The 19,678-nt window shown below is 37.7% G+C and overlaps 1 protein-coding gene across 1 annotated transcript in view; it reads left to right on the top strand.

Annotated features, from left to right (window-relative positions):
* The window catches only part of Ddx10 (DEAD-box helicase 10), a 160,893-nt gene extending 143,999 nt beyond the window's left edge, over positions 1–16,894 (top strand). The window contains exon 18 of the mRNA XM_021171852.3: positions 15,089–16,894. Within this exon, the coding sequence (XP_021027511.1) occupies positions 15,089–15,266 (178 nt within the window). The 3' untranslated portion in view covers positions 15,267–16,894. The remainder of the gene's footprint in view (positions 1–15,088) is intronic.
* Positions 16,895–19,678: the final 2,784 nt, after the last annotated feature.

Below are 19,678 nucleotides of genomic sequence, written 5' to 3'. Positions count from 1 at the left end.
GGATCCTGGTGGATTCCAGATCAAACAGTTCCCAGTCAACATCTGTCTGCTTGGCTCCCGCTGCTCCTTCCAAAAGGGTGCTTTCCTTTTCCTGCATTCCCTCTTCCTCTCCCGGACCCAGAAGGTCCGCCTCCTCCTTGCCAGGTGACTGGCTTCTTGTCTTCTTCATTACTCAATCAGTCAATTAGGGAAAAATTCTGCTACATACTTTCATATTCTTTTTTCATATTAGCCAATAAAATAATAGAAATTTTCTATGTAAACAACCAAATTCTTTCCATTTATAATCTGTTCATTTGTCTATTTGCCTCTATGCCAAAATTAAATGAAATGTGGTAAATTGAATAATAATATGAGTTAACCTAGTATTTTTTTCCAGAGTACCATGTATCATAATAACCTTGTATTGAGTATTAATTAAGCTTTATAGATTTTCTAAATCACTGAATAGAAGTTAGGTAGCAATGATAGATAGTTAATATTTTTGGCGTGAAGACAAAGGTTGATGGGACCCCTCAGATAGCCCATGGAGTCTAGAGTTGAAGAATAAATAATCCAAAAAAAATATTAAAGATCTCAAACAAATTATCTTCTTGGAAAACCAAGTAGATAGACTCTGAGTTAGTCTTTATATAAACTGTGCTTATTGGTAAAAGGAAAAATTTACTTATCCAAAATGTAGTTATGTTAAGACCTTCAGCAACTTTCTATTAGGTTCAGGCCATGTTTCTAATATTTAGAAGTGACTTATAAAAATTAATCAACACACAATGTTTTATAAAGTTCCTTGGCGCTCATGTGTGACATCTGAATGGTTCACATGCTACCTTAATGCTCATAGTGAAGGCTGCTCCCTACCCCATGCATTAAAGACTGGATATGGGATCTCTCTTTTGATAACTTGGCTTACAGCATGAGTTCAGGTGTGTCTGTATAATTTAACTCTGTAGGAGCATATCATTTGGTTCTTATAGTTTGTTCTGCAGCCATATTTTGTTTGTTTGCATGATACTGCTCTAAAAGGTAGAACAAACCTTTAAAGTATCAGCAATCCTCCTGTATCTGATTCTGACCTTTTGTATCTTATATTTTGCTAATATTTTAGACATTCTAAGAAACACCCTGGGTAGAAATAATTTTATTAGGATTTTAAAAATTATATACATGTTTGTACCACTAAAATATGTGATCTAGGTTCAGTTTCTAAGTCATCATTCATTGTGTTACATTGTGTTACGTGTTTCTGTCATTGTTACCACATAGTAGTACTTCCTGCTTCCTACTACAGCTACTGTGGTTTGTTCTCTAATAGTCTCATATTGATTTTTATAATAGTTTTATGCTTTAATTATCTTTCAGAAAGGCTTGACTTTACATGATTGTCTATAAAAGATAACACTTGCACTATGAAAGTAACACTTGCAGGTCCAGTTTCTGTTCTCACTGTCAGTACTAATGACATGAATATTAAGGCCTTTAAATATTTGAATTTCTTAATCGATTGATATATAAGTATACATCAATAAAAGCATAAGGGTAAGATGTGCTACTCTTTACAAATACATCAATAAAAGTAAAAGTATAAGAGGTTATATATTTGGTCCTAAAGTTTGAATAATATAAGAAACAACAGAATGTAGATGATTATAAGAAGCTAGGAGCGGATAGTGATAAAGGAGATAGGGTACCTTGAACAATACCAAAACATTTTAATATAAGATAGGGTTTCAGATGGAAGATAATTAAGTATTACATGAAAATTAAGACAGTTTCACTTCAGGGGCAGCTGGTTAACTCTGGAAGATTAAAGTTACTCAGGTTGCTTGATAGTAAAGAAATATTCTTTGTTGAAAAGAGTATGGACAGATTTTATTCCTTCAATTATATTTAAGAGCTGTGTGTGTGTGTGTGTGTGTGTGTGTGTGTGTGTGTTGTTTACTACTCTGCTGCAGAGCCGTTGCTGTTACCCTGAGAGTTGGCAAGGAAGCCTGCGCCCATGCAGCCTTTTCTTTTCTCAGATGAAGAAACAAAACTTTTAAATAATTTATATTCATGGTCACAGAAAATATTAGTGTAAATGAAACTGATTCCCTAGTTCTAGTCCTCAGTCATGTTACACGAAACTGCCATGACTGTAAGAGAAACTGAAGACACATTTGATGGTACTTGACTGAAGATCTGGGCTCATGTCCCGACCAGCTTTAGGATTGTGGATATTCTGGCTTAGGTCATAGGGACAGTTGGGGACTATAGGTAATTTCACATTATGTGTGGCTACCAGGAGTAGCATATCCCCCACCCTCTGAGTTGAAACCAAAACTGTCTTTAGCTTTTGCTAGGTGTTGTTGGGAGTTGGGGCAGCAGTGTTTATAGTAATTCAGAGCCACTGTACTAGATTCTAGTTGCCAAATACCATACCACTGCTGTTTCATGTCCTTATGGAAGATATATTTTATTTATATTTCTTTCCAAGTAGCCCAAATCATGCTTCTTAACATATCCTCTGTTAATCAAGATGAAGTGAAACACAAGGTAAACCCTATTTATCATCCCTAGAATAGAAAGCAGGATTTATGACAAGGTACAAGTAGTAGTCTGTAAGTTAGCTCAGATATTCCGAAGACCAATCGTAGTAAACTTTTAACTGTAGTAATTGCTGCACCTACTACTTTTTACAGAAGTAATGTGGGTCCAGGTGTCCTGTGTTGTTCCAGTTGGGCTACATCTTTTCTTTGCATGTTGCAGACTTAATGATTTACTAAGGTTTTGAGATGTCAGCTCTCTGCATGTTTACAGATTTGTTTGCTGTGCTCTTTCTGGGTTCCATTTAGTATAAACTATTCTCACGCTGATCCTGGTTATCATGGCTCTCCCAGAAGCATATTCTTTGGTTATAAACATGGTGTTTCCAAAGATAAGTTCAGTCTTAAGGGACTAGATAGAGCAATTAGAAAATAGCAGTGAGTCTTGAACTAGTATGAATTGGTTCCATTTGAAAATTTACTTTGTTGCTGTTCATAAAAATTCATCATAAATAACACTTTCCAGTCTCTCTGTGGAAAAACACTTTGTCAGTAAGAAGGTGAGCCTGATTTAGTGAAAAATGACCAAATCTGTGGTGAGTAGTTCTTCCTCAGGGAAGTCTGACAGGATTTTAAAAGTTTATATTTCTGTCTCTTCAGTTCATTACACAGCTGCAGAGGAATTTGAACCACCCTCAGGCGTCTGGAGTTATCCCCAGTGCTGCCTCTCTCGTGCTGAGGTTCCAGAGGGTTCCGATGCCCATCATTTAACCCCTTTAATTTGCACAGCAGAGACAGATTTTGTCTGTTGTGGTCCTTGAACATTATGTGGCCTTGAGTTCTCTTTAAGACTCCTGCATAGGAGTGTATGTGTGTGTGTGTGTGTTTGCGGGGGATAGAAATGATGAAAATACAGTGTACCCATGTGTGAACTTTAAACAAGAAAGCACCCTAGTTTATCCCCAGAAACAGCTGAAATGGGGGCAAGGAACAGGAAATGTGCTCATAATCCAGGAGGGTTAATACCGGGTGAGCCAAGCTTTGTCTCAAGCTCCAAGCTTAGTGTATTCCTTTTTAAAGCAGATCAGACAAAAAAGCTTGTTTTCTTCTCCGAATCTTTCCTCATTTTCATCTGTTTAAAAAAAAATCAGTCCAGTTCTCTCTGGCTTTTCTTCCATCTCTTTCCTTTTTGGGCCTGTGGAATAGAGTTCATAGATGTTAGGGCTTTTTGTAGTTATTACTAAAATAGAGGCAAAACAAGCTCATAGGAAAAGTTGAGCTTTGGTTGGTTGTTTTTGTGGCATTGTTCCTTGGTCTGTTGAGCAGTACATAGTCATTGTTCTTATCTCCAACAAATTTTGAAGTTTTAAGCAGGAAAAGATGTCCAATTGCCTTTGGGGTCATACATGATTTCAAGTAGCCCGTGTATTGTAGTCACAGTGCTTGAATGATAAAAAGTCTTTATCTCTGTGGTAGAAACAACAACAGTAAGAATGTTTTACATTATTTAATCTACATTCTACTTAATTTATAATATCAAAAGTGCTTGTAACTCCAGTTCTAGGATATCTGTTGTCTTCGTTTGGCCTCTGCCAGCACCTGAACTTAAATTCAGATAAACACACACACACACACACACACACACACACACACTAAGGTAAAATAAAACAAAATGAAATGAAATACCAGATTTGCTTGTATCTTGAGTGGCTGTAATTTTTCTCTCTCTATTCTTTCTATAAGGAATGATTTAGTACATATCATGTGCTGTCTATAATAAATGCAGGCACAGAGTACAAAAGATTAAACAGCATTCCTGGCTTCCCCAGAGCTTTTAGTTCAGTTGTGGTTCCAAAGAGTTAAGAACATGGTGTTGAAACTTGCAGAGGATGAGTGCTGTGATCTGAATGCCCGGAGATGTGGTAGGAAGGTCAGACATAGGAAGTGATGGGTCCCACCTGAACGTAGTGGGTCAGGAAGTTTCCTGAAGAGAGTAACAGCTAAGCTACTCTTGAAATCTGAACCAGACAGGGCTGGGGTGACAATTGTCCTTTTAAAGTCTTTCAATAAGATTATTTCTTTTAACTGTGTCTTATAAGCTAAGAGATTTGACTCTTTACATGGAGTATATTAATTTTTGTATATACAGTCCCATTCATCATGTTAGGTTTATGTCCATCCTTATGTGAATTATAAATGATATAAAAGTTTTTGAAATATTAATATGATTAACAAGAAATACTTGGATGTTCTAGATATTATCCAATAAAATTGAGTATTTAATATTTATAACCTTAAAATTTCAAACAAAAAAGAAAATATTCGATTCTTTCTATCTTCCTTTAGTCTTTTATTTGTAGACTACAGCCTTGAACCAAGATTGATTCCTTGATAAGACATTGCCAGGTTAAAGGGGAGTGCTTTCCTAGCGTGCTCAGGGCTCTGACTGGGACTGGCAGACGACACAGGAATTGTTGTATAGTGGATTTTTGATAGGTTGTTCTAAGTAGCATAAGAGCAGTTAGATTTATACCTTATGCTAAGGCTAGTGTTACAATTTAAACATGATTTCTCTACAGATAATTTCTGTATTTGGTGACTGTACTAAATAAATGGATCCAATGATTAGCTGTTCTTAACCTGTTCTTAATACTAATCAATATGTGCTCTTGTCTTGGGGTTTTTGTTTTGTCTTTTGTGTGTTTGGTTTTGCCTTTAAAACATGTTTGATGCTGGTTTTATTTTTGAGTAAATTTGATTGTCTTTGTTAATGTCTTAGTAACAGAATTAATTTAATCTCTGTAGTTTCTCTTAGTATTGAGTTCTGTAGCATCTCTTCAGTCATTTTTGCTCAGCAACTACTATTTCCAGGTTTTCAGTTAGCTTTATAATATAAAGAGGACTCTTGTGGGCAGGGTATGATTATTGTGATAAAACACCATGACAAAAGAAACTCAGGGAAGAACAGATCCAGCCTATGTGTGTTCTTTGGTTGGTGGAAATAAGGGGGGGGGTGGTTATTAACTATTAACTACAGTTTTCATTTACCTGGACCTCTGCTTGCTGATTAATCTTATTTCAGCTTGGCAGATACAGAAAAAAGTCAAGTCTACTTTATAATATAAATAATACATTTGCTTCATTGTAAGCCTGCCATCCTTTCACTTTATCTGTCTTCTGTCTCTGAAATATTTAAAAACAAAACTATTTGGAGAGACTTCAAAGACAGGTTGGAGGTTTATGAAACTGCCCTCTTGACTTTCTCTGTGTCTCAGTAATATAATAGTCCATTAATATTCTTTCCCTTTTAGAATTTTAAATTGTGTTCATGCATTTGATTCTTGTTTGGCTTATCAGTGTAAGTAATTATTTAATAAGCAACTTTGAAGACTTGAGTTGGCTCTCTTTGGAAGTCATTTGAAAACTAATGAAGTTAATACTAAATTGTAAGACTTAATGTTTTCAGATAGTTGGAACACCAGGAATATGTTTGGGTGCATGCTGATCTTTGGTGTGAAAACCAATCAGTTAAGTAGTTTGAGACGAAAGCTGATGTATTTCTGTGGATATAAATATTCCACATATAGATTAGTAGCAAGAAGATGTTCTAGCTTAAACTTAGATATTTGCGTTTTCAGTATGGGAGAAGAAATAATTACATGTTCAAATTTTCCTCAGAGCAAAAATTGTTTTTATTCTTGACTCCACAGATAAATGTTAGAGGATTCTCAGAAATCTAGAAACACCATACAAAATTATGGTGTAGATATGTTTGTTTGTCTAAAAGGGGGATCCTGGCTCTTTACCAAATTCCCAAATTATTTATGAGCAACAACAACAAGAAGATTTTGCCAGTTTCAAATAATGTGTGGATGTTTAATGAAAGGTAATGTAGACGAGGCACGGTGGGGAGAGGGGAACTTTTCATGCCCTCCCCTTTCCTTTTCCCCAACCCAGAGCTTGTCTCATTATTAGACTTCTGATCTAAGATTACTCTTTTTTTTTTTTTAGCATTTTCATTTATGTTTATAGTAAACTCTAGACATCTTCCTGTACTACATTTTTTCCCATGATTCTTTTTGTTCCAGCAGAATACTGAGAATTGAGGTGTTGAGAATGCTATGCACTCTTCGTACTAATTCCATAAGCATTAATAGTCTTTGCCATAGAAGGAAAGAACAGATTTTATGAAATACACTGCAGTGATCATTCTCCATTAGGTCTGTGGCCATGGCCTTATAAATTAAAATTTATAAGAGGAAACATTTCTGACACAATTTTACTTTAAACTTTAATTTTAAAGTGCCAATATTTGGGGATATGTAGAAAACTTTTGAAGTTTTTTAAAAAATGAGTTAGCACATGCTTACTTATTATTAATTGTAAATTATGTAGAGAAAATGTCCAAGCTGTATTTTTTGACTGAAGGGTACAAATCAAGACCCAAACCGGGCATTGAGATGCTGAACTTGGTCTGCAGTGGCTTACCACAGACAATTTAAACATCAGGGATTTTTGTGTAAGGAAGTTTTTCTATACCTCTAAATACCCACCTTATCATCTTGGCAATTAGACCAGTCTGCAATTCTACCTAATTCTTTTCTGTGCCTTCTAAAAGAGAGAGAGAGAGAGAGAGAGAAGAGGAAAGTCAGGGAAGTTGAGGATCTGTACTGTCACTACAATAAAATCTGTTCCTTCAGCAGCCCTTTGTGTTACATTTCTAAGATGTTCAGTGATGTTGATCTTCTGTTTTGTGCTATAACACACACACACACACTCACACACTCACACACACACACTCACACACGCCTTTCCTCAGGGCAGGAACTCTAATATATCTTCTTTTCCAAAGTTAAGCTTATATGAACTACTTGCCCTAATATCCTTGGGAGGTCACTCCACTCCACCATATTCCTGTAAAGCACTGCATACAGCCGACATTGGCAAGTTTTCTTAGATTTTTGTCTTCTAGCCTAGATCACAGTCATATCTTACAACATTGAAACATTCTCAAGGCTTGGTGTAGTAGTTTTAACTGCAACAACTTTGTACCCCTGATAGTATAGTTTTCAAGTTAAAGGATGTTCTGATGTTCCCCTCCCACAAGTCCCTATATTATTTTAAAATATGGTGTTTAATCTGAGCAGTCTACTACTCATAGCAGGTACTAATTTTTGTTTTGATCTTGTTATTATATAATTATATAATCGCCTCCCTGTTCTGAAATCATGTAAGTGTTGGCTAATGCATCCTAAGAACTGCGCCGTAATTAAAACTGTCTCTGATTGATAGAAAAACATATCATATAGCCAGTGTCTTTTTTGCCTTTTCCCATTAGTACCTGGGGATGTAACCTCTTACCTGAGTCTGCAGAATGACCCAAGAGGCATTGATAGTACAAAAGTAGTTGCTGTAGCAACTGCCTGAGCTGCCTGAGGCTCATGATGTTTCCTCACCGAATGTCTGGAATATTGACATAAACTTTGCAACATGAGAAGAAGCATGGGTTTGAGAAAATTAAGTCTATGATAAAGCCAAACAAAGCTTGGCTCTGCTGCAGTCACAGCTTTGAATGATTTCTTTTACAAGTCATGGAGCATAGATCTCTTTGGTTTTCATGGTCAACCAAATGACAATGTACAACTTGTAAGACTCTTTTTGAGGATGTAATGAAAGTAAAAAGAAAGCCAGATATGAAACACAGTAGGGTCAGTGATGTTAGTGATACAATGTGATAATCCTTGTAATTAGTAAAGGTGGAGCTGGTAGGAGTTTCTAAATCAGCATTAGCTGGGCAGTGGGGCAGTGATGGCGAACACCTTTAATCCCAGCACTTGGGAGGCAGACGTAGGGGGAATTCTGAGTTCAAGGCCAGCCTGGTCTACAGAGTGAGTTCCAGGACAGCCAGGGCTACACAGAGAAACCCTGTCTCCAGGGGTGGGGGTGGGGGGCCGGAAGAACAGGTAGGACTACATAGCTAGACCCTTGTCTCTAACAAGACACTGTCTTATGTGGACTCATGGTTTCCACAGTGAGTGATACTAGTGTTTGGTGTCCTGCCTGACCAGTTTTCACAAATGCAGTTTTTGCTCTGTTTGTGTGTGTGTGTGTGTGTGTGTGTGTACATGTGTGGGTGCACAGATGTACAGGTGTGTATGCAGGCTTCAAAACTGCAGGCCAGCGTCATCTTCAATTGCTCTACTGATTGAGGCAGGGTCTCTTGCTGAACCTGGAGCTCGCTGATTCCTGCTCTTCTACAGAGCCTGCTTGCCCGGGGATGCTCTATCTCTGCCTCCCCAGTCCCTGATTTGCAGTGGACACCGGGTCTGCCTAGATTTTAGGTGGGCTCTAGAGATCCATAGTCTGGTCCTCGTATGATACGGGAAAGAGCTTTGTCCACTGAGCTGTCTCCTCGGCCTCTTCGTTTTAAGATATGGGAGGCTTTAGCTGGGCAGTGGTGTCGTCCACCTTTAATCCCAACACTCAGGAAGCAGAAGCAGGCAGACCTCAGAATTCAAAGCCAGCCTGGTCTACAGAGGGAGTTCCAGGACAGCCAGGGCTACACAGAGAAACCTTGTCTCAAAAAAACAAAACAAAACAAAAACCCAACCAACCAAACAAAAAGAATATAATGCTTTCTGGAATGTCTCCTTCTATTACTCCTTTTCAGAATCATTTATTAAGTGCTTAATATTCAAAATATCAGTTCCTACATTTGGAATATTCTGCAAAAGTGTTATACTGCCTTTGTTTAAATGAATAATGTAGTGAAATTAGTGCCATGTGATCTATTTGCACACAGAGATATCCATAATATAAAACTAGAGCATGGGAAGTGTCCTTCTCTGTTGGTTCTTCAGCATTTCATTTACTCTATGTATGTAGATAGTTGATTTGCTGAGAATTGGCTCTTTGACAGTGAAAAGGAGAATAGACCCCAGCTCTCATAGAGCATTCACTGCTTGCTGGTAGATAAACCATAAGGAAATAAGACACAGTTGATCATGAGGATCTTGAAAGAATTGGTAGAAACAGAATTGGGAACTGACTTCAGATGAAGTAGTTAAGAAAAACCTCACCGAACAAAGGCCAGAAGGATTGTTAAAAAAGCCTTCTCTAAGAAAATAAGTACTTTATTTTAGTATTTGAGTCATGAATACTCTGGACAATCATTACAATTTAAATATGTAACCTAATAGTCTAGTAGTTATCTATATTTCTGTCAGATGAGATTCTCAGCTACTTTTCATTCCAACACTCTTCTACCCATTTATGTATCCTGACTGACTCTAGCTTTGTAGCAGGTTGTAAGAATCTACAGCCATTCTAGTCTATCACAGGATCCTATTAGATAGAAGTAGGCTAAATGTGGCAACAGGATGGGAGCAGGCCCTAAGCAAAGTCTGGGAGGTAACTTAGCTTATATTTTGGCTTTCTCCTGTTGTTTACGAAACACAATCTCAGTATGTAGCCCAGACTGCTCTCCACCTTGCAATGCTACTGCTCTATCCTCCCAAGTGCTGTGGTAAGATCATAGGGGTTTACTACAACTCCTTGCTTTTTAAAACTACTTAAAATAACCCATCACCCATATATCCTCAACCACCAAGTCTTAGCCTTTCCCTATTTCTGTGCTAACTGAGGTTATCAATGGGAACAACTTTTTCTTTTTCACACTGTGTGCTTTGAAACTTGTGGAGGTACAAACAATAATTAACATGAACCTAGATACTTAGGACTTTGAATTTAATTTTTATTTCAAAGACTAATATAGGATGGTTACAGAAATAGCAGAAGATACATGCATTAGCAAAAAGAACATTTAAAAATAAACTTCCAAATCTTTTTCCATATATATATATATATATATATATGTATATATATATATATATTTTAAATGTAGATGGATCTTCATTTTGTGTTGCTTTTAAAATTTTTTTTAGCATTCATAAAGAAAAAATTTCAATAGATACTTAGTATCTTTTGTCTATCTTTATAATGTGTTTATATTTAATTATATATTTAATTATATTTAATCCTTTAAATCATTTTGGGGTTTTAACTTCTGAAATTAAAAATAGCTCTATCTTAAGTGTCTTTCTTAAGAAATCTTTGAGCATGTCTTTAATTATTTTCTTGGGCAAGGTTCCCAGAAGAAAAGTTTCTGGGCATGCTTACTTTAAAAATTTTAAATGGTGCTGCCAAATAGGATACAGGTGAGAAAAGTCATATTGGTATCAGTAAGTAGCAATACTAAGTTCTATATGACTAATAAATAATTTGAGCTGTATTGAATTCAGAGGGAAAAGATCCCTATTGATAGGCCAGATGTGTACCTTTTAGCAAAGATAATAAGCAGAGATGAGTCTTCTATGCAAGACACAACAGCTAGGGAGAGATGCCTTACTCCCATTAGAGAGACAGTCTCCCGTGTCACGCCCATCTTTTGTTCCTCTTGAATTTAATGCAGAAGCTGTTTTTGTTGTGAGAGACACAGACAGACAATTATCTTAAAATAATTTAAATGTTGAAGTCAGAAAATCAAAATTGTAAAAAAAAATAAGTTCAGCTTCTGAAGATTTTTGAGTTTGGGGTTCAGAGATTTTAGGAGATAAGAAACTCTGCCCCACTTAAAAATCAGTTTTTAACATATTAACATTTAATATTTCACATTCCATTTTTCTTTCCTTCATTGCTTACCAGTAAATACTTGGCTCAGACCTCTGCTTTGATACTGTGATGTGGTTTTGTATTACTCTTTTCAGTGAAGTCTCAGTCATTGAATTTTCCTGTTGCTGTCTATTCACATTACATCTTAAAGGTGTTTTCACCTCTACTTAGCTATATGATTTATTATTTAAATGCACAATAATGAAGTCTCTATGGTTTAGATTATTAAAAGATTAGTAGCTCTGAACTTTTGACTTTGTCAGCAGGGGGACTTTTGGTGCTCTGCCAGTTTGTATATTGTTGTTGAGTTACTGTAATATGGCCCTTTCTGAAACTTGGCTCAGACATTTGAAGACTGAAAAGAGCTTAGCACTTTAGGTCCTACAGAAGTGCTGATAGATAAAACGTGGAACTCAAATCCGGATGGATATTTTACACCCTGAAGCCCCTACCTCCCTGTCAGCTCTGTGCCACTTACCCCTTCAGTTCATTGGGGTTCACTTACTTTATGAAGGAGCTCATCACTGTGAATTTGTATTTTGAAGTAAGTTACATTTCCCTTCCCCTGGCCTCAGCCTCTTCAGTGTTTTGCCATCTGCTTGCTAGATATCACTGATGATGTGTTGCTGCGTTAAGCTGTGGTGTTTTATTTTGTGTTCTTCTTGTTGCTGTGACCAAATGAGGGACAAGAAGCAACTTAAAGGAAGAATGGTTTGCTTTACTAGCTTAGGTTCCAAGGGACACAGTCAATTATGGCTGGGAAGAGATGGCAGCAGGGTCATTGGAAGCTGGTCACATTGCATCTGTAGTTAAGAAGCATCGAGCTGTGGGAATGCTGATGCCCAGATGATTTTCACAGTTGTCTTCAGTCCAGGACCACAACCCATGGGATGCTACAGTTGGTGTTAGGTAGATCCTCCCATCTCACTCAGCTCCAACTAGAGGCTTGCAGATATGCTCAGGTGTTTGTCTCATAGGTGAGTCTAGGTCTGTCAACTTGACATCAGTATTAATCATCACCAGTACCTCATGATAGATACAACTCTTGATCATAAACTATAGTTCTAGAATCTGTAAAAAATAATTTAAGAATCAAGAAATAAGTTAAACATGGCCTATTTTAGTCTGTTAACTGATGAGGATTTCCCAGTCCCTCCTTAGATCCAGTGAGCTCCCACTCGTACCAAGTGCACAGAGGACAGAAGCTATTGGCTTAATGCAGCAGGAGGTGAAACATCCGAGGGCTTCTAGCACTGTGGCATTGGAAAGAGGCTTTTTCTGATGGAACCGGATCATTGCTTTTCTGGTTACTTTTTCTTGGGTCTTAAATTGCGGCAGTTATCTATAAAATTCCCATTTTATTACCAGATGATTCGTTATTCATAACACTACTTATTTGGTTTCTATAGAAAGTAGCCATAAAATGCCTTCCTAAAATTTCAGTTGGTAATTGAACATAAGCAACATTCATATCTGATTTTCTTTGGGGGAAAACATCTGAAGCTGCTATTTTCTGCAGAGAATATAATATGCACAAGCACATTAACAGAGGACGATGCGTTTACAGAGAGCCTACTAATTACGCTTTCTGTGAGCCTCTCCAAGGTGCACTTGATGTGCAAGATGGACAAAACGCGTGTCATCTTCTCCAAATATTTATGGCACTCTACCCAGTGGATTTGGCACAGAATTAGCCACACTCCTAAGCATATTAGGACCAAATATCTTTTTTTAAAGGCTTAAAAAAAGTTTGCTGATTGAATTCCTTTAGAAAAGTCATTCATGTTCATTGTTACGGGCTCCTTTTCAAAATTCAGCAGTTTGTGGCTTTGAATAACCACATCATGTCATCTAGTTTGCCTTTCCTCTATTGGTGAAAGAAAATGGCTGAGTCAGAGCATTTGGGCACTTGTGGGAAGTAAATGGGAGAATTATCTATAGTTTTGCTTCCAGCTGGTTATAAGTGGATATGCTGATTAGGCATCTTTACTTTTATATCAGGCTATCTTCTCAACAGTAATGGAGTCCATTCAAACTTGAACAATTTGTTCTTTTTGGATATATCATATGGTTGGAAAAATAATGTAATATTGATGTGGCTTTTTTCTTTTGCTGATTATTATATACAGTCAGTGTTAGAATTTTTGAAACGGTGTAATTTTTAGGCAGAAAATAAGTTAGTGTGTAAAGAGCTACTGTGTTTTATTTATCTGGTTTCATTTAATTCTCAGAACAATTCTAAGTAAATAATGTAACTTCAGAGTGTAGGTGATTGGCTAGTGTTTCTCTCCTCTCTCCTCCTCCCTTTCCATTCTTCTTTTACTCTGTTCCCCCTTCTCCCTCCCATCACCCCTCCCCCCTGATCATCATGGGGTCACATAAATTACAGGCATCTTTTCCTGGTTCCATGTAAGTTTAGGACTGTTTTCCTCATGTCTGTACACAATGGCATTGATACTTTGGTAGAGACTGTGTTGACTCTGCAAGTCACTGTGAACCTCTTTAATAATGTTAATTTTTATAGTCTATGAATACAGAATATATTTTCTTTTTGATTTCCTCTTTAAAATGTTTTAAATGTTTAAAATTGTTGAGCTCCTTCACCTAGTTATTAGTTTTAGATGTTTTATTTTTATAATTACTATAAATAGGATAGTTTTCTTGATTTTTATTTCAGATAACTTACTGTTCGACATAGTAATGTTATTGATTTTTGTATGTTAATTTTACATTCTGTATCTTTGCTGAATTTACTGATTAGTTACAATATTTTATAGTTATTTGGGGGATTTTCTGTATAAAATATCTAGTTTTACTGTGTTTTCCTCTGTCTCTCCATTCTCTGTGTCTCTCTGTCTGTCTTTCTGTCTCTCTCTTCCTCTCCCTTTACCCCCACCCCCACCCCCCCAATCTGTCTTGGTAGTTAAGGAAACCACTCTATTACTTTTTTTGATTTCCTGTTATTGTTTGGCATTTGTCAGATACTGATGTCTGCCTTGTGGTTATTGTGACTTTTTACTGTATTGAGCTCTTCTGAAATGATAACTGACTTGTTTAGCTCTGTTCTAATCAGTTAGTTTGTAAATAGCTGTTCAACTTGATGTGTATGTGGCAGGGAGATTTATCAGCCATGCCTTCTCAGGTGGTGCCTTGGTCTGTGCTCTCCAGTGAGCCATCTTGAATATGCTATCTCAAAATGGTTTGAAGATTTTTAAAATTACATTTAATGATTCATGAGTATTCATGGCCACTTGTAGAAATCAGAAAACGTTTCTGTCATGTGAGTTCTCAGGATTGTACTCAGGTACCCTTCTCATCTGTCCTGTTTTTTTTTTTTTTTTTTTATTTAATGCATTTAGTAACCCCCCCCCCCCCCTTCTTAGAAGTTAGTTCTGCTTTAATGGCCAATGTGCAGAGTGTATGCAGGCTGAGTCAACAGTAGTTTCTTAAGACTGTATGTGCACATTAGGTCTACATTTTTAAAGAAGAAAAAATTGGTACTTTTTGACATTTTAGGCTCTTTATCATAACATAATTCAGTTAATATTAGAATTAGTACAAGATACCCTTATCTGTATCTATAACCTACATAACCTGCTACCTTAAGGATAACTTTAAATGGAGGTAATTTGATATGTTAAGATACCTAAAGGACTTTTCAATGTCCTCAGATTATAAATAATGTATCCAGAGCTCCTTATTATTATATTGAATGCCATACTATTTATACAGTGCCCTGCACATGCCTGGTATTGTGGTTACTTTCTGTCTCACAAGATGTCATTTTACCAACTACCTGCTCCACATTTGGGTTATTTTGTCCCATTATAAATGTTTGACTTCATGCTAATGAGTTAATTGTTTATGAAATGAATCATTGGATTTGTTCCCACCAGTGACACCAAGAAGAAGCAGGAAACAAGGAAGAGAAACAACACTGAAGACGATGATGTAAGACCGAGAAGCCATCCTGGGAAGAAGGCCAGGTGGGAAGCGTCAGAACCTTTGGACACAGGCCTGTCTCTAGCAGAGGATGAAGAGCTGGTGCTGCATCTGCTCAGAAGTCAGAGCTAGACGCTCTCTGGGCCTTGTGTGCTCTGATACCTCTGCATAGTACTGTGTTGGCAAGAAATTGAAAACAGCTCTGGAAGACAGTTTTGAGTTTTGAAATATCAAGGAATTCTCTGAATAAGGGCGTATCGTATACTGTTAGAATTTGTGTATAGGTTCTTATTCCCCACCATTGGAAATGCTTGTTTTGCTTATTTTCACAGTGCTGAAGATTAAACCAAGGCCTTGTACATGGTAAATAAGAGCTCTACTCCTGAGCTGTGTACCTAGTCATTGCTTGTTTGTTTTACAGGCAAGGTTCTGGATCTGTTGTTCATTTGTTATTGTTAAGTATACATAATAATTTTATGTATATTTCATTATCTCTAAAGAAAGAGTATAATGGACTAGCCCTGACAAAGAATTTTTTTAAATTGAGTTCATAAAAAAATAAACTTGTTTCTTACAAAATACTATTGTTTTCATTGTATCCAGTGATATGAAAGACACTCAAAGATAGATTGATAAAATTAAAACATGACATTCCTAAAACAAGTTTTTTGTATTGTTAATTAGCCTGCTCAAATGTAACACATCACACTTACATTTGGAGATCACTGGCAATTATTTAAAAAAATCTCTAGACATCTGAAGACGTTCTTCATGTGCTCTTTAGTAGGTGTCATGGGACTCCACCTAGCTCCTTATGAGAAAATGAAATAGAGCCTCTGTTTTGTTACCAATACTATAAGTCTTTAAAAAGAAAATGTGGAGAAATCTGGGTATTGACATGAAATGATTGATTTTGATGTAGATTGTTACACGCGGGATTCTTTTCCTAACCCCTTCTTCCTATCCCATTCACTATCAAAACTAATTTTTAGTACTAGCAATAAATTCAACCTCTTAAGGAAGAAGATAGATGGTAACTTGGGTATCTCAACACTACCAGTTCAGCCAGTCTGTACTGGTCTCTGAAAAAGTGTATCTTGTGTATTCAGTGCTCTTGTGAGCAGTCATCTTCCCACAATTAAAATGACTGCCAGCTTTGGTGTTCTCACTATACTGCTGCTGTTTACTCCTCCTCTTTAGAGACGGAGCCATTGCCTATTCTCAGAACTTCAGCCTTTCCTCAGTTTAGAGTCTCATCGGGACTTGCCCAGACCCCTGAGGTTCTTAACTAGTCTGTCTGCTTCTACCAGCACATCTTCCAACCTGCCTTTCCTGGGAGCTCTCTCTGTAGCCTGTAGATCTGAGCATGTTTCCCTCCTCTGATTCCTTCAGTTACAGCATCTATCACGTAATACAATCAACCTTTGTCTATGAGCCTATTATGACATTTTCCTTGGGAACAGTATTGTGTTTTATCTATTCTTTATACCTGTGGTGGTTTGGCCTAAGGAGTAGCACTATTAGGAGTTGTGGCCTTGTTGGAGACAGTGTGTCACTGTGGGATGGGCTTTGAGACCCTCCTTCTAGCAGCCTGGGGGACAAATCAGTCTGCTTCTGGCTTTCTACGGAACAAGATGTAGAACTCTCAGTGCCTTCTGTACTATGCCTACTTGACTGCTGGAGTGCTTCCACCTTGATGGTAATGGATTGAACCTCTGAACCTGTAAGCCAGCCCCAATTAAATTTTGTTCTTTATATGAGTTGCCTTGGTCATGGTGTCTGTTGACAGCAATGGAAACCTTAACTAAGACAATACCCCTATAGGCCAAATACAGCACCTTCCCTATAATTCATAATTAGGGCTGTGATTTCATGACTACTCCTAGTAAACCAAGAGATATTTATTTACCTTTCTCTCCATATATATGTACATACATATATATATATACATACATATATATATATATATAATTTTTGAGAATTTCATACACACATATATTTTAGCCATATTTACCCACTATTCTTCCCTCCAGCGCTTCTTGGGCACCTTCCCTTCATAACCCTCTCCCAACCTCATGTCCTCTAGTTTTTATGTCCTACTGAGTCCAATTAATGTTGCCCATATATCCATGAGTGTAGTGCCATCCACTGGGGCATGGTAAGGGAACATCTGTAAAGAAAACTGGCTTTCCCTCCCCTGCCAGCTGTGAGCTGTAAGTAGCTCCGCAGCTCTGACTAGGGCCTTATGTACTCCTTCCTTAGCTGTGCTGTGAGGAGGAGAGGCTCAGTCATATGTAGGTGGTCACAGCTGCTGAGAACTTAGTGTGCAACAGTCTTATCCTGTGGTCTAGTCCTCCCCAAACTCTGCTCTTACACCCCGAACAGAGAGAACTTTAAAGGTATTTCTGATACACTGTTCTGTCACTTCTGTAGGAAGGAGATGAAGCAGTTTATGGACAGAAATACCTATTGTATTTGCTTTTTATAGAGAAGAACCGTTAAGTAGGAAAGAAACTCAGGTTTTAAAAGCCCAAGATTCTGGAGTTCGAATTTCTGACACAGTTTCTTGTCACTGGAGACTTGTGAAGGTCACCAAGGGCAAGCATGCATGAACTGAAGGCTTACCATTGATCCTATGCTGTGCCATTTTAGTGCTTTGGGTTTTTTGTTTTTTGTTTTTTGTTTTTTTCCTGAAGAGGAATTAAACTTACTGGCTGCCTGTATATAACTATTGCATAAATATGTTGCAAGGCATTTGGTTCATAAACTACTTTGGATTCTGGTTTATCTATAGAGTTGAATGGATCCTTATTAAGCAGTTTGGGGTATTCTTTACTGATTTTGAGATCTATCTAAAAGTCAGGTGATTAGGAATGGTAGATATGGGCTCTGAGCTCCTGTCAGACCTCCACCCACCTGGACAGTGAGGATCAGAGACAAAGGTATTCCTTCAGTTTGGGCCCAAGGTGAAACAGATTAGGTGCCTCTATACCTGCAGAACAAAAACATGTTGAGTCCTGCTTTAGCACACAACCAGAGAGAAATATGTAGCAAATGAGAATAGCCATTGATTCAGATACTAGTGAGTCCAGCACTGCTACATCCTCCATCTGTCCTGTGAGAGACTTTCCCTTTGCTGCCTCCATTTAGGTAGCCGGGGGGCGGGGGGGGGGGGGGGGAGAAGGACCCAGTGCATAGTGTTAGTGTATCATAAAACAAATGGTGGAAAAAGGACGGTGCTTGTTTGAGGCAGGGATCTATTGCATGGTATTAGGAAACAAAGGACACAGTTTATCTGTTCTAGGACCCAGTGACTAATTCTTGCTGCTAAACCAAAGCTGAAAGGCCATTCATCAGACTCACTAGTGTAAAATAATCCCTAAAATTACATAAGTCACTGAAAGCAGAAGCCTTTGGAGTGCTGCCATCTCATAACCTTACATGGCATTCTGAATTTGTTTGAGGCCATAAAAAATGGATAAGTTTAATTAAACGTAATTAATTTTGTTATACAACACTTGAAATACCCCGAACATGAAGTAATCTCAGAGCTTTGATAGCAGAGGCTGCCAAAGGATGCAGATGTTCCTGTGAGAAAGGAATTTGCAACCAAGATCTGAAACCCTGCTTTGAATCACTTGAGACTAGACATAATCCTGATAGGATTTTTTTCCACTGCCCCCTACTGTTCAGGTAGCCAGGGAAGATACGTTTCTCATCTAGTGCCTGCTGACTCAGCGATTGCCGTCTAACCCTTCATTTAGTATGTGAGAGACAGTAATGCAGAAAGCTTTGTCCAAACAGACAAATTAGACAAATTTTTATTCTCAAGTGAAATTTAGGTACTAAATTCACAGGATAAAACAGGGAATATAATGAATATAATGATGGGCAAGAAAATTGAGCTCAGGCTATGAGTTAAGCAAATAGATAAATGAATGAGGATGCTCTCAGAAAGATAAAAAATACATGCCTAAGAGATCTAGTAAAGGTTCTTGGGAGCCAAAGCAACGCAAAGAACTATGGTTAGAGATGACTGGGCAAGGTCTGCCATAAATCTTTATGAAGTGGAAGATTCTAGTTTCTTCGGAAAATTAGTTCCATCAAATGTTGTTTTGCTGAGGCACACAGGTGAAAGGATGTCTTGCTAAAGCAAACACATGAAAGACTGTTCTCCTGAGGCAGATACAGGTGAAAGGATGTTTTAATATAGCAAACACGTGAAAGGACACTTGATAAATATGACCCAACAGACAGTGAGCACTGAGTTGGTTTGGTTTGCTCCACCTCACTATTTTTTGTTGACACGCATGTGTTGGTTCACCTTACATAGTGCTGTTGAGATCAACTTGTGATAATGCAGCTATTGAGAGAAACTCGCTAAAGAACTGCTCGTGAGGTTCCTGCGGCAGCTTGCCACTCCCACGGCCTCGTCTCAGGCCAGTTTAAGCCTGACTGTTCCTTCAGGATTGAACTACAGCTGCTGGTTCATGGCTGATGTCTGCTTGCAGATAGGCCTGGACTGCAGCTGCCAATTTGTGCCT

Source organism: Mus caroli, unplaced genomic scaffold, assembly GCF_978045245.1.
Source record: "Mus caroli unplaced genomic scaffold, Mus_caroli_1 scaffold_11, whole genome shotgun sequence".
Classification (NCBI taxonomy): Eukaryota; Metazoa; Chordata; class Mammalia; order Rodentia; family Muridae; genus Mus; species Mus caroli.
Note: the sequence above shows the minus strand (reverse complement) of the source record. Positions and strands in the feature narration are given on the sequence as shown.